Source organism: Vombatus ursinus, unplaced genomic scaffold (assembly GCF_900497805.2).
Source record: "Vombatus ursinus unplaced genomic scaffold, bare-nosed wombat genome assembly UNPS02005286.1, whole genome shotgun sequence".
Lineage (NCBI taxonomy): Eukaryota > Metazoa > Chordata > Mammalia > Diprotodontia > Vombatidae > Vombatus > Vombatus ursinus.
In genome coordinates this window covers 14,993,337-15,019,630 of record NW_020945064.1, presented here as the reverse complement: position 1 = coordinate 15,019,630, position 26,294 = coordinate 14,993,337, and the positions used below count along the sequence as shown (strand labels likewise).

At 41.8% G+C, this 26,294-nt stretch overlaps 1 protein-coding gene across 2 annotated transcripts in view; it reads left to right on the top strand.

The window, feature by feature from the left end:
• SLC7A6 (solute carrier family 7 member 6) overlaps positions 1-21,507 on the top strand; it is a 28,514-nt gene extending 7,007 nt beyond the window's left edge. Inside the window, exons 2-10 of one of the 2 annotated variants that reach the window (XM_027847632.1) lie at positions 119-675; positions 12,523-12,648; positions 14,603-14,747; positions 15,665-15,788; positions 16,104-16,207; positions 16,732-16,828; positions 17,859-18,008; positions 18,355-18,538; positions 19,150-21,507. In XM_027847632.1, coding sequence (XP_027703433.1) covers positions 156-675; positions 12,523-12,648; positions 14,603-14,747; positions 15,665-15,788; positions 16,104-16,207; positions 16,732-16,828; positions 17,859-18,008; positions 18,355-18,538; positions 19,150-19,244 — 1,545 coding nt within the window. In that variant the 5' untranslated portion in view covers positions 119-155 and the 3' untranslated portion in view covers positions 19,245-21,507. The remainder of the gene's footprint in view (positions 1-118; positions 676-12,522; positions 12,649-14,602; positions 14,748-15,664; positions 15,789-16,103; positions 16,208-16,731; positions 16,829-17,858; positions 18,009-18,354; positions 18,539-19,149) is intronic. The other variant, XM_027847633.1, reaches the window with a different exon arrangement.
• Positions 21,508-26,294: the final 4,787 nt, after the last annotated feature.

Below are 26,294 nucleotides of genomic sequence, written 5' to 3'. Positions count from 1 at the left end.
GTGGGGGAAAAGGTAGATTGGGGGAAGTGCCTCTGTAGCCTTTCTGTATCCCTCTTTAGTCAGACTTAGAACAGCACCATTTACAGCAACAAACTCATTTGCATTGGTTTGATTTCAGGTCCCAGTAACTGATGCTGTAAAGAATCTAACACACCATGGAAGAAAGGCAAAATGTCAATCGCATACCTGAATACCGCCCCGTCCACCAAGAGGGCCATCTTGGTGCTGGTGACAGCAACGTGTCATCTGAGGGGCCACAAGAAACTCTTCAGCTGAAGAAGGAAATCTCTTTGTTAAATGGGGTTAGCCTAGTGGTAGGCAATATGATTGGATCAGGGATCTTTGTCTCTCCAAAGGGGGTCCTGGTCCACAGCGCCTCCTATGGGCTGTCACTTGTGGTGTGGGCCATTGGAGGTATCTTCTCTGTGGTTGGTGCCCTCTGTTATGCAGAGCTGGGAACCACCATCACCAAATCTGGAGCCAGCTATGCTTACATTCTGGAAGCCTTTGGGGGCTTCATCGCCTTTATCCGTCTGTGGACCTCACTGCTAATCATTGAGCCTACCAGCCAGGCCATCATTGCCATCACTTTTGCTAACTACATTATCCAGCCTGTGTTTCCTTCTTGTGAGCCACCATACATAGCTTCTCGTCTGCTTGCTGCTGCTTGTATATGTAAGTATGGGGGCAGAATTTAAATATGATGAATAATTCCTTATCATGTAATATTTTGTACTTTTCTCACTTGATCCTTGCCTAATACCCAGTCCTATTATGTAGGTAGACATGTAGGCTATTGTGAGCCCCAGTGTATTATATGAAGTATGTATTTTAGGAAGGGGAAAGAAAGGTGCCAGTGTGTCCAAGGGGGTGTGTGTGTGTGTGTGTGTGTGTGTGCGTGCGTGCGTGCGTGCGTGCGCGCGCGCGCGCGCACACGCATGTCTAAGAATTTTTATGTTCCCTGTTTCTTTCATACTTGGCTCTTGGTGGAGCTGTTTTCTGTGGTAGGATTTCATTTTTGAGGAGAACATCAGTCACTGCCCTTAGCACTCTTATGTCCATGGGACTTTTTGGGTGTATTGGGGCCAGGGGAGCTCAGCATATCCATGATGAGATCATAGGATGATTGGGGCCTAACTAAAGTAATTGGAACCTAAGTCCTTGTCTCAAAACAAGGTTTGTTTTGTTTTCCAAAGGCTTTTGTGGAGATAGTTTATAGGATGACACCTTCCTATTTTGATGGCCAAGGGCCTTCTCTGAATAGCAACTCCCCATTCCTCTCTAATCCCTCACAGGTACATTTGCCTCTTTAGTGTTTCAGTATTTTTGGCTGTGTAAATAAATCTTGAATGCACTGCCTCCCTGTCTCAGGTCTCTCTTGTCATCTTACTGTTTGTGCTCTGAGGCTAGAAGGAGGTCAGAAGTCTCTGGGGTAAAATTACCAAGGGCCAGCCAGAAGATTGTTGAAAGTCCACTGAGCCCTGACGAGTCAGTCGTTCTAATGGAGAAATGGCACTGATGCTCATTATTGGTACTGCCAGAAGCATTTCGTTATCATTAGTTCTTTCCTTATCTCTTTTCAAAAGGTTTAGCAGCATTTCTAGTTTGTTCATTGTTAAAAAAATAAGCTAAAAGTATCTCAGCAAAGAGGCAATGTGTTGTAGTGCATAGAGAGCTGTGCTCAAAGTTAGCAGGTCCCACCTCTGATGCTTTCAGGCTATGTGTCACTTCACCACTCAGTCTTCTGGGAAATGCTGTTAAGACTGTAAGGTGCAGAGAAAGTGCTACTGATGTCCACTGGTTGAGGGGGTTTCCTCACTGGAGAGTTCCTTAGAGCAATGGAATCACAGGTATATTCCCTATTCTTAAATAGGATAGAATTAATTTTAAGAAAGTGCCCAATCCTCTATGGTGTAGGCAGCTTGTAAATGACAGCAAAACTCTTTGAATCCCATGAAACACTAATAGGGGGTCTGCCCTTGGCTCTGTGAGGGGGTTGACTTATTAATTTGCCTTTGAGTTGAGGAGAAGCTCCGGCCTGTTAGAAGTATGACTAGGTCACTGTGATACTTGGCAGCTCAGCTGATGTTTCCTTTTCTCCAGACTACCTAGCCAACTGTGGTACTGTCTTTTGCCCAGAAATCCTATCTCGTATCTGTGATTGGATTAGAGGATAGAAGTGTCTGCTAGGGCTGAGGCCAGGCAGTAAGACCTTACCCAGGACCATAGATGGCCATTATTGGTTCAGCTATTTCTTTCTTTAAAGAAAAAAAAATTTGAATTAAAATTTTTTCAATCAGTAAAAAATCTTCCTTACCTTTCTTCCACTCCCACAGCAACAATTGAGATAGAAAGAAAAACATGTCTAGTCAAATAAATTTCCACATTGGCTATGTCCAAAAAAAGATTTCACAGTCTGCACTCTTGAGTCCTTTACCCCTCTATCATCAGGTGACATATTTCATCTAATGATTCCTTTGGAATTGTGGTTGGTCATGATCAACTTGTTTGTCTTTTGCAATGTTACTGTCATTGTATAAATTGTTCTATTTACTCTGCTTAATTTACTCTGTGTCAGTTCATACCAGTCTTCTCAGGTTTCTCTGAAACCATTCCCTAAATCATTTCTTGCAGCATACTAGTATTCCATCACATTTATGTACCAAAACATAACCAGCCATTTCCCAATTGTGGGGCACCTGCTCAGTTTCAAAATCTTTGCCACTGCCAAAAGAACTATAAATATTTTTTGATTTACTTAGGTTAAGGGAGGGATTGGTCCTATTATTTTTCTTTTTCCCCATTCTCCCTTCTCACCTTTCCCTCCTGTTTCCCTGTTGAATAAAATATTTCTGTACATGTGTGTTTTTTACTTCTGACCATTTCAGATGAGAGTGGTGTTACATTCTTACTCCTTCCTCCTTGTTTGTGTAAACTTCTATTTGTGTACCATGACTATGTGAGATAATTTTCTCTAACGTCCTCTCCCTTGCCCTCACCTATTGCTCTTTGTCTGCCCTTCCATTTTTCTTTTAGAATCAAGATAGAAGAGAACTATTCTCAGGCCCTCTGTCTCATCAGACTCCCTCTGTGACCTGATGATAATAGGTTTCAGAGGGGACACATGCAGGAGTGTGTTGGTAAGTGTAAGTGCCAGTTCTCTGAAAGGATGACACACTTTTAAGTCTTATCTGCATTATTATCATTTTAGCACCATTTTCTTAAGTTCAGACAATCAATTTCTGAGGTGTAAATACTCACATTGAAAATGTAACAATTGATTCTTCTGAACCTTTTAAGAGTTGGTTCCTGCACACACAGGGACACATGTATCATCTCCTCTATGAGGATATAAACAATTTAGACTTGTTTAGTCCCATATTTATTCCTGTTAACTTTTTTATATTTCTCTTAACTCCTATGTTTGCACTTCAAAGTTTCTATGTAGCTCTGGTCTTTTCACTTGAATTCTTTCTTTCTGGCTGCTTGCAGTATTTTTTTCTTTGACCTTGAAACTCTGGATTTTGGCTATGATGTTTTTGAGTTTTCATTTTGGGATTTCTTTTGGAATTAACAAGGATTTTTTTCTGTTTCTAAGGTCTGGGTAGTTTTATAATTTGTTGAAATAGTGATGTCTAGGTTTTTTTTCTTTTGGTTCTGGCTTTTTGGTAGTTAAGTGATTCTTAAATGATTTCTCCACAGTCTGTGTTCCAGGTAAGGTTTCTTTCTGTCTCTCTTTTTTTTTTTTTGGTGAGGCAGTTGGGGTTAAATGACTTGCCCAGGGTCACACAGCTAGTAAGTGTCAAGTGTCTGAGGCCTGAACTCAGGTCCTCTTGACTCCAGGGCTGGTGCTCTATCCACTGCTCCACCTAGCTGCCCCTGGGTAAGTTTTTTTTTTTTTAACGAGATACCTTACATTTTCTTTTATGTTTTCAGCATTTTGATAATTTCTTCTCGTCTCATGGAATAACTGTCTTCTATTTGCTCCATTGTAGTCTTTAGGGAATTTTTTTCTCAGACATGGTTTTGTACCTTTTGTGCCAGTCTTTTCAAATCCTTCTTCCATAGCTCTTACTTTTCCAATTCTTATAGCTCTCTTGTTTCATTTATAAAAGTATTTTAAAGTCTTTTTAAAAAGTCTTTATCTTTTCCAGTAATCCTAGTTGATTACCTATGTTCACACTTTAAGGCTTTGCTTGTAGATATTTTGGAATCTTTCTCTTCTTCTGTGTTTGTGTTTTATGTGTCCCTGATAGTATAACGGTTTTTTATGGTGAGATTTTTTTTTTTTTCATTCTTCTAGTCTTTTTCCTAACTTCTTTATTTATGTCAGGGCTGGGCTGTACACACTTTTGGAGGGAAGGTCTGGGCAGATTCTGTTGCTGCTTTCTTGGGGTTTTGAGTGTTTTGTTGTCATCCCAGGCTGTCAGGGACAGATAGTTCAGTCTGGGGAAGTGCAAGCTTTCATTGTTTCTAAAGTGGTCTAATCCAGGGCAGAGGCTGAGTGCTGCCCTCCTGGTCTGAGTTCTTCAAGGTTTTGGCCTGGGTTTGGTCTGAGCAACATACCTCTGGACTTGCCCCATTTGTAATCCCAACAAATTGCTACTGGACTTAGCCACTATCAGCCAGACAGAACTATAGGCTTCCTTTTGATCTGAGATTCCTGACCTGGTTATTCCTCTGCAAACTTTAGACAAGGCTGGTAGCTGGAAATGACATCCTGCTTCAGGGGTGTGCTGAAGGCAGCTTGAACTAGTTTCAGAGATCTAGTTTTAAAATTTTCAGTGTGACCATTTACACCTCAGAAATAGGCAAATGCTACAAATCAGAGCATGATTTATTGTTTTATTGATTGTCTATACTTAAAAGTGATAAGGAAAATGTTAATAATGCACAGTATGTACTTTTTTTGAAGAGTTGGTTGTTAAACATTTACCAGCACACTTCTGCCCTGCCCCACTCCTGAAGTCAGAGCTACACAGCTAACTGTGGCTTGCTTCTGAACTTGCTTCTTGCTTAGCCTATATTCTAGGGCCCGTGGCCACTCCTCACTCAGGAATACCACTCCTATGTACAGGTCCTTTTTTCTGGCTCTTCTGGATCTGTGACCTGGAACTGGCTAGTAGATTTAATTTTAATTTTTTTCAATTTGATATAAGCAAACTTTCTTAACATTCTTTTAAAAAATGTGTAATTCTAAATTACTGCCCCACTCCTTGAGAAGGCAAACAATTTGATGTAGTTTATATATGTGCAGTCATATAAAATATTTACTTATTAGCCTCACCGCAAAAGAAAAACCCAAGAATAAAGAAAGTTAAAAACTATGTTTCAATCTGTATTCAGATGCCATCAGTTGTTTCTCTGGGGGTGGATAGCATTTTTCATTGATTCCTTTGGAATTGGCTTAGATCATTGTATTGCTGATAATAGCTAAGTCATTCACAGTTGATCATCATACAATATTATAGTTAACTCTGTACAATGTTCTCCTGGTTCTGCTCATTTCACTCTGCATCAATTCATGTGAATCTTTCCAGGTTTTTTTGAAATCTACCTGCTTATCACTTCTTGTAGCACAATAGTATTACATTATATTCACACGCCACAACTTGTTCAGCAGTTCTCTAATTCATGGGCAACACCTCAATTTCCATTTCTTTGCCACCACAAAAACAACTGCTCTAAATTTTTTTTTACATGTAGGCCCTTTCCTTTTTTCCTTGATCTCTTTGGAATATATATACCTAGTAGTGGTATTGCTGGGTCAAAGGATGTATACAGTTTTATAGCCCTTTAGGCATACTTCCATCAATTGGGAATAATAATACTTGCTTTACATACCTCATAAGATTATTGTGAGGAAACACAATTTGTAACCAAAATGTTGTAGAAATGTGAGTGCCATTTACAGAAAATCTCTGCTCTAAGGTATTTCCCAGAATCTAGGAACTGTTATTTTTGTTTGTTTGTTTTTTTTTTAGGCAATTGGGGTTAAGTGACTTGCCCAGAGTCACACAGCTAGTAGGTGTCAAGTGTTTGGTCTGAGGCCAGATTTGAACTCGGGTCCTCCTGACTTGGGTTGGTGCTCTATCCACTACACCACCTAGCTGCCCCGGAACTGTTATTTTTGACAGGGTAAGCTTGAATGTAAACTTGAGTGACTTTAGTCAACAACAACTGAATAGAGCTATGATAAGAGATATGGCCTCTTTGGATAGGCTTTGGGATGGGCAGGGACCTCTTGATCTCTCCAGTTGTATAGTCTTTCAAAGAGGAGAACTAAACTCGTAGTGCAGATTGAAGCATACTGTTTATTTTTTTTTCAATATGGTTAATATGGAAATATATTTTGTATGACCTGACATGTATAATTGATCTCATATTACTTCCCTTCTCATTGGGTAGAAGAGGGGCTGGAGGGAGGGAGAGGATTTGGAATTCAAAATATTAAAAAAGTTAAATAAAAATTTTAGAACAGAAAAGAATGGCCCAAGGGCCAAAGAAAATGGGACTCTTCAAACAAAACAGTCCCAAAAGGAGACAGTGTTTCTTCCTGTATTTGTAAAATCATTACCAAGGAGGTGATATTTAGTTGACTATAGCTATAAGGTGTCTCAAAAAGAAGTTAATCCCTTCTCACCAATGTGCCCCTGAGGCCAGGACAGCAGAAATAATGACAAGGAATCCCTGGACAGGATTGAGGTCAGGAAGGTGTCCATCATCACCATCATAGAGAAGTAGGTACCAAAAAATGATTGTCAAGGGAGAAAATAGGGTTTCCTTCTTTTACAGTATTTTAGCTCTTTCTCCTAAATCTCTGCCCACAGCACAGTTTAACTTTTAACTCTTAAACCCCATTCTGGGGTGGAGCCTAGGTTCTAAGTAGTCAAAGGCTTTTTCACCCCCCCTAGTATCTGAGCCAAGTTCCAGAATGGCTATCCAGATAATAAAGTAAAAACATTCCAGTTTGCTTGTAGAAACTCCCCCAAAAGTCTGTGTATTAGAGAGGAAGATCTAGGTCTTTCTAAGGAGAGAGTTAATGTCTCTCTTGCAGTCAATCTGGTTACTTCTAAAACTTGTGCTGTGATGCAGAGGCAACTTTATAAGGGGACCCTCTGTAGAGCTGCCTTGCCCTCTTTTCCTGCCCCCAGCTGCTGTTTGGAAATTGATATTGGGAGCTGAGGTCTCATCCCAAAGAGTTTACATGTAGGATTCTACATTCGACATTTCTTTTAGCAAACACTAATCATCTCTGAAGTTCCCACTTCAGCCTGGGGACATTAAACTTCTCCATAACAATAGAGATGTCAGCCCTGATGCTGTACTTATGAGAGAAGCTACATTCTTTAGGCTCAAGGGTAGAGGAAGAGGCTGCTGGGCACTCGGTTTTTAAAAAAAAAACAAAAACCCAAACTGCTGAAATGAAGCACCTGCTTTGTAGCTCTATTCATTCCCTTTGGACGGCATTGTGGGGTAGGGTCCTGAATTGATATCAGGACTAGGAGTCAGTGTTCTGCCTCACCCACTTGCCTCTCAGAACTTCAGTGTCCTCTTCTGTCAAAATGGAGATGGAAACAATACTTACCTCACACAGGTGTCCTGAGCATCAGATGCAAGCTTTAAAGTACTATAAAAATGTCAATGGTTATTATTATGACTGTTCTTTGTTCGGTAAGTATTTTAGGCATGCATTGGCCTGTAAGATGAAGACCCTACTGGAGAGCCCTGGCCAAAAAGGAGAGTGTTAGTTAAGAACTCGGAGAGGATAGAAGATTGGAAGGATTGAAAGAAGTTTTTCAGAGCTTTCTGGGGGACTGACCCTAATGGCCTTTTTGCTTTGGAACCTGTGCTTCAAGGACTATTATTCAGGGGAACAACTTATTTATTGCAATTTTTATTGTAATATGACCAGAGTTAGGCACTATTTAAAAAAAATATTTTTATTTTTAGGCAGTTCGGGTTAAGTGACTTGCCCAGGGTCACACAGCTAGTAAGTGTCAGGTGTTTGGTCTGAGGGTGGATTTGAACTCAGGTCCTCCTGGCTTCAGGACTGGTGCTCTATCCCCAGCAATTAATTAGCCCTGTGCGTGGTACAATTATGCTCTTGATGAGATGTGCCATTTTAGGCAATAGGTTTGGAATCTTTTAGGAATATAGATCCAAGAAGGTGCTTCTGAAAGCAATAACTGTAATCAAATACTCAAGAGTCTTGCCTTTTGTATACAGAGTGAAAGGAACTATGGGCCTTACTTAAGTGACTTGACTTCCTTTATCTAATCATAGCTTTATATCATTTTCTCTCTCCATATGCTTTACAAACCCTCCTAAATCATCACCACAAAATCCCTTGCCATCATCTTCTATCTTTTTTTTTTTAGTCTCTGATAATGATGTGGTGCTGTCTTCAATGCCAACCCTTCTATGTGTACATTCATTCAGTTCCCTCCTGTCTTTTCTAGCAGAATGCTCCCTCAATTGTCTTCCCTTCCATCCTCTAGCCTAGGCAAGCTCTTTTTGCTGATTACTTCATTGCTGCCTGTAAACATTTGCAAATCTTCTCATCCTTTAAAAAAAACTTTTCCTTACCATCCCCCCAAATTGTCTTATATTTTTCAACTCTCCTTTCTCAAAATCTCAGGAAACAACCTCTCAGAAAAAAGCTGTCTTTACCTGTTGCTTCCATTTTCTCTTATTTCATTCTCTTGTCAGCTCTTTTGTCAAAGTTTGGCTTCTGTTTTCGTCACTAACTGAAGCTGCTGTTTCCAATTGCCAAACAGTCTCTTAATTGCTAAACCTGATGGGCTTTTCTCACTCTCATCCTTATTGACCTCCCTGCTTTATCTAACACTGTTGACCATTTCTTCTGAATACTCTCTCTGTTCTGAGTTTTCATGATAGTACTCTTCCATGGTTCCAACATTTTTGTCATGTATCCTAAATAGGAGTATACCTGAAAACTCTATTTTTTTCTCTATATACTGTTTCTCTTGACAATCTCATCAACTCAGACATGGGTTTAATTATTATCTCTGCATTTGACTCCTCGATCTGTATATCCATCCCTGATCTCACTCCTGAACTTCTGTCCTATATCACTCTGTCTAGTGCACATTTTAAACTAGGTTTTCCATAAACTTGTCGGACTCAATCATGTCCAAAACAAACTCATTTTCTTTTTTCCCTAAACCCAGCCTCTCTTAACTTTCTTACTTGTGTTAAGGGCATGATCAGCCTGCTGTTCTCCCTAGTTTGTAACTTCAGGGTTATCTTTAACTATAGTCTTTGAAATAACTTCACTTTTTTTTTTTTGGGCGAGGCTGTGGGGTGAAGTGACTTGCCCAGCGTCACACAGCTAGTAAGTGTCAAGTGTTTGAGGCCAGATTTGAACTCAGGTCTTCCTGAATCGAGGGCCTGTGCTCTATTCACTTCACCATCTAGCTGCCCTCAACTTCACTTTTTCTGATCCATTGCCAGATCTTCCCTTTCTACCTCCATATCTCACATTTGTCCCTTTATCACTTCTCAGACAGCCACCACTTAGTCAAGATTCTCATCACCTTTCTTACAATGGCCTCCGTATTTGATCTTGTGGTCTCAGCTCTCTATTCTAATTCATCTTTCACACAGTTGCAAAAGCAAATTTCTTTAAACGAATGTCTGAACATGTCACTTCCCTCCTCAGTAGGCTCTAGTGACTCCCTAATGTCCATGGGATCAAATATATACACTCCTGTGCTTGGCTTTTCGAGCCCTTCACAACCTGGCCCCAACCTACCTTTCCATACTAGGTATGAATTACTCCCTTCTGTACACTACAGTTAGCCAAACTGGCCTTCTTGATGTTCTTCACACATAACTCTCCACCTTCTGTCTGCAGGTCTTTGTAGTGACCATCTCCCATGCTTGGAATGGACTACCTCTTTACTTTTAGGTTCAGCTCAAACACTACTTTCTACTTGGGGCCTTTCCTGATTCTTCCCTCCACTCTTCCTGCCCTCCACCTAACTGTTATCACTCTTTCTCTCTGAACTATCTTGTATTTACTGTTTTCAGTCTGTATATACATTCACACACACACACTCACACACACACACACACACACAAACAAACATGCACGTACAAACACATTATACATGTCTCTGCCAGTAGGAATGAAAGCTCTTTGAAAGCCAGGATTGTTTCATTTTTGTTCTTGGTGTTTGATAAATGCTTGTTAATTGATTCAGATTAGTCTTACTAGAGGGTGGAAAGCAGTGGATCGAATGGGTTGGAGATGTGGCAATCAGGAGTGGGGAGATAGATGAGGAGGTAGGGTTGGGTAATAGTGTCAGAGCTGGGACCAGCTTTTGCTTACTTATATCAGCGTTTGGGTCTTCATCTGTCCTACGATTAGTCAATTCTTACACTTACCAGTCCTAGTTCTAATATAGATAGTCATAATTGCCAGTTGAAGCAGTTTCTTGATTTCTGGTAGGTAACATACATTCTTTTGGACCTTTTCTGTCCTCTACTGCCTTATCCTTGCCCCACCTTGTTGTCTAGTCATTTGTGAAAACTTTGTTTTTGTTTTGCTTTTGATGAAGTGAAGTCTTTGACGGATGACCAGAGGCTGCCTGTCTCCTGGTTTGTTAATATTAGTCCGTGAACTGGTCTGAAGATCTTTGTTGCCATATGACGTGGAAGGACTGGCTTTCTGACAGTTGCTCTTGCTTTTTTATCCCCTGCTGCTTGAGAAATTAGAGACTAAAGTTCCAACTGTAATTGCTTTGAAGGAAGAAAGGAATATTTCTATTTGGTTCAATTCAGAAAGTATTTATTGAGCCTTCTTAGTGTCCAGCACTGTGTAAAACTCGTGACAGAAAGAAAAGACGACACCTTTTCTGAACAATAAGAAGCAATATGAAGCAGAAGATAATGAGGCTAGAGAAAGTCTTAGGTAAAGTATCGGTATTAATCTTATTTATTAATAAAGTAATCAGTATTATCTGATGATAAATGCAGTTAAAAGGAGAGGTTAATGTGCTAGCACAGGTGAAAAAGACTTCTGGGGTGGGGGTAGGACTTGGATATGTGGAGAAGATGAAAGATGATCTTTCTGATGGAGTAATGAGCAAGGCATATACGCACACTGTGGATGCTGGTCTTGGAAGGACTGAGGGAAAAATCTGGAAAGGGAAGATGGAGCCAGGATATTTTGTAGTAGTAGCTTTTCAGGTTTATTGAGAAAAAGCAACTTTAGTGTTTGATGTAGTGCAGGAATGGGGAACCTGTGGCCCTTTGACTGGACTTCACAGGACAAATCCCAAAAGGCTGTGGCCTTGAGGCTGCAGATTCCCCATCCCTGGTGTAGTGGATATAAAGATCACTATGTTTTCTTCTGACCTAGGTAATGGCATGTCTTCTGATGCCCTTGTCCTTTTTTTCCTTGCCCTTGGCACAGCTTCTTGTTTAGAAAGGGAAGAAATTCTTGGATCCTGAGGATAGTACCTACTTCTAACTCCTGTTCAATGCAGATATACAATGGTTGTAGTGAGTGAGAGTTGTTTTGAAAATCAGAGGTCTTGAAATTAAGCTAAGGAAAAGTCTCTTTCCCCATTGGTCTCAATGATAACTGGAAAGTTAGAGTTTATAGATTTAGAACTGGAAGGGACATTAGAGGTGATTTAGTCCACCTCCTTCCTTATCTTACAGGTGAGTAAACTGAGGCTCAAAGAAATATGTGATGGTAGAGGAGGACAGGATTCAGTAGGATGGAGGGAAAGGGAAGAGGGGTTGCATTTATCTAAGTGTTGTTGAGGTTGTCAGTAAACCAACAAATAATTCTTGCTATTTATAAGACAGTCTACTCGGTTCCTGTCTCTAATTTTTGGGTCACTACCTTCCCCACCAAATTCAAGTAGTTTCCTTCCTTCCTGCCCCCTCCCCATTGAACTCTATCCACTTGCTTCATTGATGGACTTCTCAAGCTAGTAGGAAGGAAGAATGGATAGCATGGAAGTTGGGTAGGGTAATTGTGGGAAGGGAGGGAGGTGGGCAGGTGTCCCAGGAGTCTGTTAGGCCCAGCATCTCACATTAATCATCTCTTAATTTGGCCATTAACCTTGTTCCTGTCTGAGACCTTTCCTTGTGGAGAGAGGAGGGTAGTTGCATCAGCATTATTTGAGTGGGGAAATGGGCAGGTAAAGGGAGTTATTTAATGGAGGGAATTCTCTAGTTGAGAAGGGGTAGTGATGTGGTTCACACCTGTATTTCTTAGGTGAAAGGCAAGTGCTGGTGTGGTCTTCACGGGTGTATTTGGACCTGGGTGGGGTGGCTTTCTTTCATTGATCCAGTTATCTAGTGTCTTAAGTTTGATCTGTAATAATGCTAAGTCCTGTATCTGAGCTGTATTACCATGTCACTAAGTAGCAGTTGGGGACAGAAATGGAACATTACTGATGGCTGTTGGCCCAGGGGGCTAGGAATTCTCTGCCCAAGCTTGCCTGTGACCTGCTGCCCCACGTGGATTTTCTCTCCTAGGTCTGCTGACATTTGTGAACTGTGCATATGTGAAGTGGGGGACGCGTGTACAGGATGTGTTCACCTATGCCAAGGTTCTTGCCCTTATTGCTATCATCGTCACAGGCCTTATAAAACTGTGCCAGGGTAAGTTGGTCCTGGGAGGGAGAGAGGATATTCAGTTTAGCCATCCTGCCAGCTTCTCTGGCATATCTGAAAGGACCTGGGTTTACCTGTTTCATCTCACTATTGAGATAGTGTTTCATGTTATGTGATTTTGATACTCCTTGGAGCATAGTTTTAGGGATTGGCAAGATACTGGGTCCATTGATAGGCTGGCCAAGGTCAGCTGGGGATGAGGTTGTACCCCTTTCTCCTCCAGGACTACTCTCCCATTGAGGATGAGCTTTGGACACTGTCTAGTCTCTGGGATCTCTTAAAATACAGGAGCCTAGAGCTATGCTGGGAAATAGTGAGTCATATTGCAGTTGGTATAGGGCTCAGTAGAAAATGCTTTGCTGGAGATGGGCATGGAGCAGTGGGGTAGGGAGCCAGTTTTACAACCTTTATTTGACTGTGTCCTTCTCTAGTCGGGCCTTGCTTAGTAGGCCAACTTGTAAACTTGTGAAGCCTTGCTGCATCTCAAAATTCTTCTCCTCTTATCTAGGATCAATCCTGCTCTATTCCTTGATCTTTTCTAAATTTCATGGATACCTACTAAGCTGCTAGCTAATAAGAGCTTAAAGGTGTTCTCCCTTTTCAGAGGATTTTGGACTCTTAGAGATCAAAAATCTTTAATACTTAAAAAGAGTTTACAGACATGGAATCTCAGATATTATAACAAGTAATAAGGAAGATTATTTGGGGGCAGAGAAGCCTGCTTATTACTCTTCAAATTCTACCAGATAGGTGGCTGCTGACATCAAAGAGAGAGTGGAGTTTGGGGTTTCTCATTGCTGGGCTCTGAGATGGCATAGCCAAAAGTTTTGAGAGCCAGGGGGGCTATGCTTGATGTGGGAGGCTAACAGTGATTTCCTAGTGCTTTTTATTTGCAGGTCCAGGGGGCAGTGTGGTATATTGAAAGGAGCAATGATTTTGGTATTCCAAGTTCTGTTATTACTTATGTAATCTTGCCCAAGAAATTTAACCTTTCTGGGCCTTGGTTTCCTCATATGAAAAATGAGGGGTTTGTACCTCTTTAAAGGTTCCTTGTTTATTCTGAGTGTGTTGATCTATTGGGTGGGATTACTTTATAGCCTTGATGCAATAAGTCATTTCCCATCATGTTCAGATTTAGCCCTGCCCTAAGGGATCTGGACTGTTGGGGCCATCAGATACTGAACACAGGGTTAACTGGGCCCATTGTTCCCCTAAGTCTGGGAGAAAATCTACATGTTTCCCAGCCTGTGCTATTCCTAAGAATAAAATCCAAGGACAGAGGGTGGTGACTGTTTTGAGTTGAAAGCTCTAATGATTATCTTAGTGCTAGTCTAGGCTGTGGGTAAAGATAAGAAGGCTTCATGGTTGGCACAGCCTGTGATTTCTTAACATAGGACAGTTATAATTGAAAAAAACAGAATAGTGGGAATCTTATTCATGGGTCTGATAAACTCGTTTAGGCAAATTGTTCAGTGTTTCCAAGCTAAGGTTTATGATGTCAAGAGATACTACTGGGTATGATGAAAATTATTCTCGGTATGTCTAAAGGGAAACTCTTTGTATTCTTATTGTAAAAAAAAAAAGCGTTCAGATATCATTACTTTGGGCTTTTGGCAGAAGTGGTAATTGGGGTTTTAAAAGGATGTTAGATAAAAGGTAGCCAGAAATGCCTATACTTTTACTTAGCTGGGCTGCTTTGTTTTAGTTGAGGGAGCACTGAATGTTCTGGGGTCAGAAGTGAATGGGGCAGGAGTTCTGGTTTTGTTTACACTAAAATTTTGTTTATTTTTTTTCTCTTCCCCTCTTTTCTTCCCTTAAACCCCCCACCCAATCTTTTTGGTCATTCTTGCTGTTTCTCTTTCATTCTGTGTGTTTCTATTTTGTTGTCTCTCTGCTCTGCTTTTCTTCTCCCCCTCCCAAACCTCCCCCTTCCCCTTTGCAGGCCATTCTGAGCACTTTCAGGATGCATTTCAAGGCACTTCCTGGGATGTGGGAAACCTCTCTCTCGCCCTGTATTCTGCCCTCTTCTCTTACTCCGGTTGGGACACCCTTAATTTTGTAACAGAGGAAATAAAAAACCCAGAAAGGTAAAGTTGAGATCATAATGCACTACCAGACTAATTTATGTTGCAAATCCTGTTGTTGTTGGGTATCTTTACATAAATTATTATCTTTCCTCACATCTCCAACTTCTGTACCTTTTACCTTTGCCTTTTCTTTCCTTTCATTTCTCCATCCTCTTCCTTTTACCTTCTATTACTTTGAGCAGGAGAAGGAGAGAGGGAAAGGAGGAGAGAGTTTGTTGGGAGGGAAGGTCATGACTTCACCTTATCAAATACATATCACTAGAGTGCCAGTGTCCTACCTAGAGGAAGTGTGACCTTGGTAGTCAAATCTAAACCCTGGTCTGACTATAGGCCTATAACCTGAAGAGAAGTCTAAGCCAGTCAGGCCAAGTATTACTGTCCCAGACCTGGGCTAAGTGTGCTAAAGGGGTAGAGACGTTGGCTCCCCAGTGTGCCAGCTAGGTTTCTTTATAACCCTTCCATGAAGACTCCAATGGTAGCTACATTCTTAGACAATCATTTTTCACTGACTGAAAGACTTGAAATGATGTTCTTGTGATGCCTTTAAAGAAAAAAAACATGTCTGAGTGGATCGTTTGAGGACACAGCATGGTATAGTGGATTTAGGGGTCAGAGGATTTGGGTATGGCTCCTGATTTGTTATTTAGTACCTATATGAGCGTGTGTCAATCATTTAATCCTCAATTTCCATATCTGTAAAATATCAGACTGAATCCCAACTCTAAATCTAAGATGCTGTGACTGGTATCTCACCTAGTTGTGGAATGAAAAGATGCTGGGGGTAACACATTAAGGAGATTAAGGGCTAGTAGCACAGTTGCATAAAATGCTTTCCCAAAAGGAGACTCGGTTAATGTTGTTGGCCTGAAAGAAGGACGTACAGGGTCCTAGTAAATGATTGACATTTTTCTTAACAGGAACTTGCCTCTGGCTATTGGAATATCTATGCCTATTGTGACACTCATCTATATCCTGACCAATGTGGCCTACTATACCGTGTTGGATATCCAGGCTGTGCTAGGAAGTGATGCTGTGGCTGTGGTGAGCCCCTGGTCTTAGTCCCATTTGTATTCTGAGACTGTCTTGGAAATAGTGTCACAAAATTCATTCCTCTTCACTATATTCTGCCTTTCCCTGATGGTTGGACCAGCCACAAACAGCGTAAGATCGGGCTGTGTGACCTCCTTCTATCTCTGCCCCTATTGTTGGCACAGTGAATTGCTCTGTGGAAGCCATCATCTGATCTGGGAGCAGAGATCAGTCTCTAGCATAGGCCATATGATGCTCATCCCACTTTAGCTCTTTGTGAGATGCTCTAGTCTTTGTGTTCACTTTCTTTCTTTTCTTCTTTACCAGACATTTGCTGACAAGGTGTTTGGCATATTTAGCTGGACAATTCCTATTGCTGTTGCCTTTTCCTGCTTTGGAGGCCTCAATGCATCCATCTTTGCGTCATCGAGGTAATAAAGCTCATGCTGCCTAGTTTGTGTCTCATGTATGTTAATGGCAGATAGCACAAACTGGCTGGCTTTGCTAGCCTGTGAAGTGAGCTTTATTTAAAGTCCTTGTCCCTCTGTACTTCTCCATCCTAGGGGTATATATGGTGAAAGTATCTGTTGTTATCTTATCCTACTGACTGAAGGCAAGGGTATTTATATGAGCAAGCACCATCTTAATGGTTATCACTGGGGCTAAGGGATGCAGACTTTGAACTGGAACTCTGGCCATCCCTTTGGCTGTATTAATGGAGCCTCCCTCCATCTTGGAAGTCTGGCTGCCATTCACTCAGCCTGTATAATATAAGGCTTAGGATTTGGATAATGTTGTGTGTGTGTGTGTGTGTGTGTGTGTGTGTGTGTATGTGTATGTAGAAAGATACAGATATATAGACAAGTAGATGTGTGTCTGTGTGTATACATGTATCAGGGCTAAATGAGTGTTGGATGTGGGTAAGTCCTACTTAATCTAACTCTTACTGTTCTAGGTTGTTCTTTGTGGGTTCTCGAGAAGGTCATCTCCCCTATCTTCTATCCATGATTCACATTGAACGCTTCACACCTGTTCCAGCGTTGCTTTTCAATGTGAGCTCTCTTGTACTAGAAGGGAAGGGGGTTTATGGGGAGGAAAGGTTTGGAGCCTAGTCACTACAATAGTTGCTTTCTGGGGGTAATGGGGCCACAGTCCTAAAGGGGAACAGAGTAGTGATATTGAAGAAGTTGGTGTCAGGGGCATTAGAATCGTCGAGAACATGTTGTTGGAGCAGTGGCCCTGATTTTGTTCAGGAAAGGAAAGAGGTTAAGTGAGGAAAAAGGAGCCAGGAACCTTACAGAGCGTAGAGAGGATGGGATAGTAAAGGAGTTTGGGGAGAATGTCAGGTAGTATAGAGGATGGGCCACCTTGGGCAGTGTAGTGCAGTGTAGTGGAGGAGGAACATCATTTAGGAGTCAGAATACTCAGGTTCCAGTCTTGATACCATCACTTACTTCCCATGTTACCATTTGCATCCTAAACCATAATTCCCAGTTTCCTTGTCTGTAAAATGGGTATGATAATTGGACTGGTCACTCGAAAAAGTGATTGTGAGGCAAATGTACTGTAAACCTTAAAGTGATACATAAATGTGACTTACTGTTAAGAGTATTTTTGTTGTTCAGTTATTTCAGTCTTGTCTGACTTTTTGTGACTCCGTTTGGGGTTTTCTTGGCAAAGACACTGGAGTGGTTTGTCCTTTTCCTTCCCCAACTCATTTTACGGATGAGAAAACTGAGGCAAATTGGGTTAGGTGACTTGCTCAGGGTTACACAGCTTGCAAGTGTCTGAGGCCAGATTTGAACTCAGGTTTTCCTGAGTTCAGGCCTGGCACTCTATCCACTGTGCCACCTAGCTGTCCCAGCTATTAAGAGTATAGGAATAGATAATAACTGACCTATTTACTATCACAGGGTTGTGGAGGCTCAGATTGGAGAATTTATGTAAAAAATATGAAAGTGTTTTGTATCCATAAAGCACTGTGCACATGTAAGGTGCTGTTGATATGAAATAGTGAATGTCATATATCAAGATCTCTTGTTATGGCCTTTCTTATGCAACATGAAATCCTTTTCTTTATAGTGCACCATGACCATCATCTACCTCATTGTGAAGGATGTCTTCCAGCTTATCAACTACTTTAGCTTCAGTTACTGGTTCTTTGTGGGCTTATCAGTCATAGGGCAGCTCTACCTCCGGTTAAAGGAGCCAGAGAGGCCTAGACCCCTCAAGGTGAGTTTATTCCTGTTGGCTGCAGGGAAAGGCAGAGGATAGAGGAGAGGGAACTGGTTTTGTTTGTTCAAGAGGCTTCCGAACCCAAGAACTTAGGTCCCATTAACAAGTACCCTGGTCATAGCACATCCTGGTTTGTCCTCATGTGAGATATTCCAGCCATATCTTCGTATCTAATGGGTTACAAGTAAAGACTCTTATCCCTCTTGGCTTAAGCTATGGTTAGGAAGCTGGAGGTAGGGGTGGCACTGGAAGGAGGGATGGGCCGGGCTCTGCATGTAGGATCTTATGATCCTTAGGTCCAAGTATTTAATATTCACATTCTTCATTCTCTTTTCTCTTCTAGCTGAGCCTGTTTTTCCCTATTGTTTTCTGCGCATGCTGTGTTTTCCTCTTGGTTGTACCCCTTTACAGTGACACTATCAATTCCCTGATTGGCGTTGCAATTGCTTTTTCTGGGATCCCAGTCTACTTTGTGGGTATCTACTTGCCTGCATCCAAGAAACCACTCTTCATTGGGAAGATTCTGGGTGAGTATCTCTCCTACTTGGGGTTTGTGTGGGGTGGAATGAGATAGGGGAGAGAGAGTGAATTCCATAGCTGGCCCAACATGGTAGGTGCTCGAAAGAGTAGCCAATTACTATGTGAGGCATGCAACAAGCTTTGTTTCCCAGGGCTTCTGAAATTCCCACTGTTAGTCATTGCTTTAGTCTTCTCCAAGAGCCCTCTATTAAAGTTGCAAATTACCTGGGAGGGTGAGGGAAGCACAGGTTAGTTTTTCAGATTAGCTAGTTGTTTGGAAAGGCACTCTTAGCAAGGACATTCTGAGGAAAGGACATGGAGGTAAGTTCTTTTGGTAGGTTGGAGAAAGGCGGGGAAGGAAGGGTGCAGAGTAGTAGTAGAAGGTGATGAGGAGCAAACAGGCATTGGCCACCAAAGTAGCCAGCCAACCAACCAGATACTCCAGAATACAAAAAGGCAGGTGGGCAGAGAATCATGTTACAGGGTTGCCTCAGGTCAGCCCTGCTGATCAGGGGCTCTAGGTGAGGAATCCCTGGAATTGTTCTTAGGAAGACTGATTCAACAGTGTTCATTTTGGAGCTAGTTTGTGAGGATGTTGTCTTTGTCTTTTTCTATTTAGCTTCTATCACTAAGGCCACACAATTACTCTGCCGCTGTGTCCTGACTGAGCTGGACTTAAGTGAAGACAGGAGAACTGAAAGAAAATCTGACTAGGGGCCAGAGGCTTCTTCCTCTAAGGGCAGGAAAACCAGCTGCACACGGGTCAGCAAGGCCCAGGTGACTGCATATCCAGGAAATAAGACAGCAGAACCTCCTGAAGGTGGGAAAGTCTACAGTCTGGAACTCAGTTTCCTCACATGGCAGTCCTCTTGTGGATTGAAAACTCCAAACCCCTGTATTGACATCTGACAGGCTTAGGGGGGAGTCTGTGGAATGATGGTAGAGAAAAATGGTCAATGTTGGGGAGACCATACTGGTAAGAAAAAAATGTTTAGCAGGAAGGGGAGGGCATGTGGTGAGGAGATAGAGATGTTAAGTCTAGAAAGAACATTTAACCTTCTCCCCTTGGAGCCAGACAGTAATAAGCCAGAGTCCTGTAGAAGAAATGGGTCACATCTTCAGTCTCCTAAGTCAGTCTCTTAAGTTTGGATTTGGTCAGAGGAAAGGTATTTTAAAACCTAGAATCCTTCCCCATCCCACCTTCCCTCTTCCCTCTCCCTCACTGATAACTCTAGCCCTCAGCTTTGCCCTGCCCCCCCCCAACTCAGAGGCCATTAATACTAAATCTAAATCAAATCTGTGTATTAATGGTCTCCAAGTTTTGGGGGCTGAGGGCCAGAGTTCTCAGTTGGGGGAGGCGGGGAGGGAAGGTAGAGTGGGGAAGGATTCTAGATTTTAAAAGTTTTCCTTTGATCAAATCCAAACTTTTTCTACAGGACTTGGGTTTATTACTTACTGCCTCTGGAGTTGGGGGGTAGGGGGGAGAGGGTTATGTGCCTTTTTTTTTTTTTTAAATTGGGATTATTTATCCAGAATAATTGGTCTCAAATTGAAATGTCAGGTGTTCATATGTTCAGAGGCTGAGATAATCTGGCTGCATTTGTAATTTCTGAGATGTCCCAGCTGATTCCTCTTGGCCTGGTTAGTTTCTGCTGCAAGTGGAGACTTTCTTCCTGATGGGTCAGAATTAACAGTTGGGATTGTGCTTAGTCCAACACTTTGCACTGGCGGTGTTTTCAGTTGCTGTTGAGTAAAGGTTGACTGTAAAGTTTCTCACACTCCTCTACTTATAACATTTGTACACTTATAGGTGTGCAATGTTCACATGTACACAAGTGTGTATGTTATAAGCTCTGGCTAATGTCTTAGCAGGGAAAAAAGATTAGCAAATTCATGAGTGAGGGTTCATATTCCTTTTGTGAAGAGGAGTAACTTTATTCATTTAAATAAGGCCCTACGTCTTTATTTTAGATTTAACTCATAAAAATATTGGTTGATCCTGGGCCGTGGTATGGAAATTCAAAAAACATTTACTGCTAATTGCTTTGACAACTTGAAAGTAAATGTGTTTAACTCTGACAGTGAAAAGTCTAAATCAACCCTGAGTCATGAATTATCTAATTCTTTTCTGATAAAGACAGGTAATAGTCAGATCCTTTTTCACACACATGCACACATCATGTTGATGTGTTATGTGATAGTAGTTTTCTGAAAACTTTAGTCTTGGAACTCCCACAGATAGCACTGGCATTTTCACATATTGACCGTGTGGCTGGATTGCCAGGATTCATATACCTCACAAGCCCTGTGGCCTCAATGTGTGTCCCATATGGGAAACACACTCCCTTCCCTTCTTACTTACCCTGATTTCCAGGAGTTGGGCTACCAGAGGGGACTTTCCCTAAGTCTGGGTGGGCTGAGATCTCTCAGTGGTACAGTTTGGTTGCTTGTGGAAGGGTTTAGTTTAGTTTAGTTTTGTTTGGAACATGGAGCTTCTATGGGAAGAGATGAATCACCTTTGAAGGTAGTAAGGACTGTACTTAGTAAAGTCCTTTAGAACTCCTTCCCAAGCTTTAGAGCTAGGAACCTGAGACCTCCCTCTGGTAGAAGCTTCCTTCTCCTGTGCACCTATTTCTTGGAGCTTGTCATCCAAGCTTCTTGTCGAGAGCCTTGAAGCAGACAGTAATGAGGTGCAGGTGACAAAGGGAGATAAGTTAGTCCTCGTGCACATATTGGTCCCAAAGACTAGAGGCGTGGGTGATGGTGGTATGTTGTTGCCTGGTGTGTGTTCCTTTGTGTGCAACTTGGTTGCATTTAATTATAGTACTGTCTAATGCTGGACAGAGTGTTCTGCCCTGCAGGCCAGGCAGTGCTCATCCCAGGGCCAGAGGTGATCAGGGATAATAATACCTCATCGTTTTATGTTGGTCCTTGTTCTTTGGCCTCAGAATCAATAAAAAATGAAGATAAGAATGGATTCAGTCTGTTTCTGTCACACTTCACTTGCATTGGCAATGGTGATTTGGGTGGGAATACTTTGCATAAACAGTCTTTGCAAAATAACATTCTTGGGAAGTTCACAATAACCAAAAACAGCAGCTTACTTTCATCTCATCCTTGGTTCCAGTAGGGCTACCATTCAGAGGAAGAAACAAACATCATCCCAGGTTATTAAATCTCTTCCTGCCTTGATGGCACGGAGGCTGATCAGCATGGCCACTGCCACCACTTAATCTCAAACTTAGACCTCGTGGTGTAGGAGGTTTCTTGAACTAAGGATTGGTGTTGAGTCTGTTAGCAGAATATGGCCTCCATATTGACCCCTCCCAGTCAGATGTTTCAAGTGAGACGTGTGGGCTAGGGACAGGACCTCAGATTTCATTGGTATAGAAAACTCTCACCGGTGAGGAAACTCCCTCTATTAATTGAGGTAGGTACCTTCTGTGTGACTTACAACTTACCTAGGATTACACAGCTGGTGTGTGTCAGAGGTGGGTCTTGAATCCAGGCCTTATAGTTTCTGGCCAGGTCTCTATGCCATGCTGCACCATACAAATAACTTGGCATTTATGTAGTGCTTTAATTTTTATTCTCCTTTGAGCTTTACAACAACTTTCTGAGCTAGTACTGGTATTTGTATTATCCCTGTTTTACAGATGAGGAAACTGAATTTGACATTAAATGACTTCACCAGGATCATATAGCAGGTATATGTTAGAGGTGGGATTCAAACCCACAAAAGCTTCCTGGCACAAGTCTCCAGAAAGCATCAACTCTAGCTGGGGCATGGTCGTGGTACAGGGACCCTGAGGGAGGGTAGCAGCTATAGCTCTTTACCTTTGCCTTTCAGTGACTCTGCAAGCAATTACGAGCTTTGGGACTAGTGGAGGGTCTCTAGGACGTGACTGTTTGTAGTCGCTCAAGATTAAACTTTTTTTTCCCCCAAATTCTTTTGCAATCATTTTCCTTCTCACTTCCTGCCTGACCTCCCTGGAGACTTGCCACTTTAATGCACAAATTAGTTCAAATCTGTGCCAGTCTGGTGCCTTGCACTTTCCCTCATGTGAGGTAATTCCTTAAATCTCAAATCTTATTGAGCTCTTGTCTGGTGGGATTTGAAAGCCCCTGACCCTGTGTTACTCTGCACACAGGATATTTTTCTGGAATGACAATTGCCTTCCAGTAGTTTTAGGAGGTAGCAAATTGGTGATTAATTTACAAGTTTCATTAAAAAACACAACGTTGTTATTTGAGACATTTTGATGAAGATAAACATTTTTTTCCTATTGCCTCTCTGGGAGAGTTTAGCCACTGCATGCTTTGTGAATGATGTCATTTTACATGACATCTGGTTGTTAATGTGACCACCCTAGAGAGCTGGTGGCTCCTCTGTATTTACATAGCAACAGAGCTTGTCTACAGGGCGTATTCTATTGGTAAACCTAGTGGGGTACCTATCCTTATTAATTACCCCTGGCCCAGGCCTTTCACTTCTGATGCACTGTTACTGTAGGAAAGGTAACCTGCTACTAGAGGACTGGAAGTTAATATCCTAAGGGACTGTAAATTGACCTTTCTTTTGAACTCTGGGGGAACAGGCTCCCAGGAGGTACCTGCTAGTATCTGAAATTATTTACTTGTGGTTTTAATCCCTACTTCAGTAGGAAGTTTTATGAAGTTGTGAAGTAAACCCTTTAAAAGATAGGAAAAAAATCTAATGAATGCATAAGCACAGCATGCCATGTCCATGGGACTAACCCACTGAGTGCTTTGTCTAATCCTTTTAGTTTCTATACCAATTGAAGGGAAACTAAGCTACAGTTCTAAGAAGGGGGCTGACTCTAGCATTAAGTACTTAGCATATGTTGTCTGACAACAGATTATAATTATAAAACAGGTTTTAGATTCTGCCTTTAGCTTGTTTGGCAAGAGTCCTTTTGACCTTGCTGTTTTCCTTTGTCCTTTCAGTAATTGCCAATCTTCAAGAAAGAGTACCTTTACTTGGTGCCTGTGATTCCATACCACCCATTTCACTCTGAAACACCATGTAGTGACTGAGGTCCCCAATATAATATAGACATTGCTTGCTCCAGGGTCACTGTTGGCCTCCAGAGTAATCAAGTAAGATGGTTATCTCTCAGCCTTTGTCCTCCTTCACCTCTCTCCATCGTGTAATGTTGCTCACTCCCATCTGGATATTCTGTTTTCTTGGTTTTCCGAGTTTTCCTGTCTTATCTGACCAATCCTTGACAACCATTTGCTCTTTAATTGTTCTCCCATATCCTAAGGGTGGGTGTCCCCTAAAATTCTAATTTAAGTTATCATGGTTATACTTGAAGATCATTTCCAAATCTATATAGCATGTTTCTATCAGCTCCACGTCCTCCCTGTAAGTGCATCTGAGAAATCTCCCCTGGTAGGTTACACCCCTTCCCCCGCCAATAATTCTAATCTGCCTCCCACCCCCCACCCCTGCAACCATCGCTTTTCCTGACTTCTCTATAGACACTGCCATCCTGCTACCCATTTTTGATATCTCAGAGTCATTCTTGGCTCCTTGCTTCCCTTCATCTAGTCAGTTGCTAAATCCTGTTCTTTCTACTTCTACAATACTTCTTGCATCATTCTCCCACTCCTCTTTCTGCTGCTACCACCCTCAATTAAGCGCTTATCACTTATTTCCTGGACTATTCTAATAGTCTCCTAATTGGTATTCTTGTCTCCAGTCTCTTCTCTAACCCATTCTTTACAAATTGCATCATTCCCCTGCTTGGCTTGGGCTTTACTGCCTCTGGTGTTCATCTCAGCTCTGTGTCTGTGATGTAGCCATTCTGTGGTCTTGTGATGCAGCAACCCTATCTGAGGCAGTAGCCAACTCGACACATCTCTGAGGTAAGAAGCAGTGCTTAGCAGTGGCTGGAAAGCTGGCCTGGAGTTAAGTGGACCTGGGTTCAAGTCCAGCCTGACACTCAGCCTCTTAGTGCTTGAGGTGACTGCATTGGTGGAGGGAATTTCCTTAGCCAGAAGTTAATTACCTGTGCCCGTGAAATCACAAAATCCAGCCCTGTCCTTTCTTGGGGCCAAATGGATAATTACAGTTGTGCCGTGTTTGACTTCATCTTAATGTTCATGTGTATCATTGTGGTCATGCAAATAGTCTTCCTGATTCTGTTCACATTTCATTGACATCTTCCCATGTTTCTCTTGAATTCTTCCTATTTGTCTTCTTTCTTAGCTCATACTGTAATATTCCATTATGCTCATTAACCGGTTTGTTTAGCCATTCCTCAGTCTATGGCACCTGCGAGCATGCCTGGAATGCACTCCTTCCTCATCTCTGCTACCACCTCTGCCATGAAACCTAGTTGAAAGTGATCTCTCCCTCAAATTCTGGATTTCTGCTTTGTCCCTGTCTAAGACTAAATTGTATTCTGTGTATTGGTGTAGATGTCATCTGTTCTCCTTTCCAGTAGAATTAAGTTCCATCATGGCAAGGACATTTTTCATCTTTGTAATCCCAGGGCCTTGCACATAGGTGGTAAGTGGCTAATAAATGTTAATTGCATTGGTGTAGGATGAAGGAGAGAAAAGAAGCTGGAAGGTGGCTTGCAAAATGTTTTCCTCACGACAGTCCCATGAGGGAGGTTAGAGCATCATCTGCATTTTACAAATGAGGAAACAAGCTTGAGATTTGCTCTTAGTCACAACAGTGAGTGTGTGAGGCTAATTAGAAGCCAAATCTTTTGACTCTCAAGTTTGATGTTCTATTTATCTGGGAGAAGAAAAGTTAGGGAAGGTAATAGCGCTTTATAGCTCCAGGAGTTCAAAAGGAAAACGTTTTCCTTACTAGAGGATAGTATACATATCTATACACTGATTACCACTTGTCCAAGACTGTAGGAAAAGCAGTAGGTTTTATAAACACAATCTTAACTCCTCTAGGGAAACAGAAGGAAGCACTAGAAACCTGAGAGTCCAAAATTCCTTCATTGCAGAGCTCAGAATTAGGGTTAGGCTTTCCAGAAAGCCTATCAAAACCACAGTCCAGGGGCAGCTAGGTGGCTTAATGGATAGACCGCTGGCCCTGGAGTCAGGATGACCTGAGTTCAAATCCAGGCTCAGACACATAAAACTTACACCTGTGTGACTCTGGGCAAGTCACTTACCCAATTGCCTCACCAAAACAAATAAACAAACAAAAAAACCCCAACAAAACCGCAGTCTAATTGCCTTTTGTTCTTGACACAGCTGTTCTAATTTACCCTTAAACTGATGACCAAAGAGGGGGAGTAACAGCAACTATCAAAATATAGTAGTAAGTCACATTGATACAGCATTGCCTTTTCCCATTACTCATTATTACTTTAAGGGACTCACGTTCTCTCCACTGTGTGGTCTCTTCCTTCACCAGTGCAGCTAGAAACCCATCCATGCCTTTTCATATTGTACAATCTATGTATAACACCATACATCCTTCATTGAAGACCTACCTATCCAATATGCTAGAGTCCTGCCTCTGCCTTCAGGGTAATGGTGCAGTACTTGGATTGTTTCTCTAAATCTTGATATCTTACTATACTATCTATCTCCTTATCCAATCGTATGCTTTCTTGATATAGTTTATACCCACTTAGCTTTATATTTTATAATTGAGCAACTGTTAATTTTAGCTATTCCTAGAAATTGTAACCTTAGGTTTTCCTGGAGTCTAGTCCCTAGCCTGAAGAAAGTAGGGAAGAAACCAAATAACATGTTTTGGGCAGG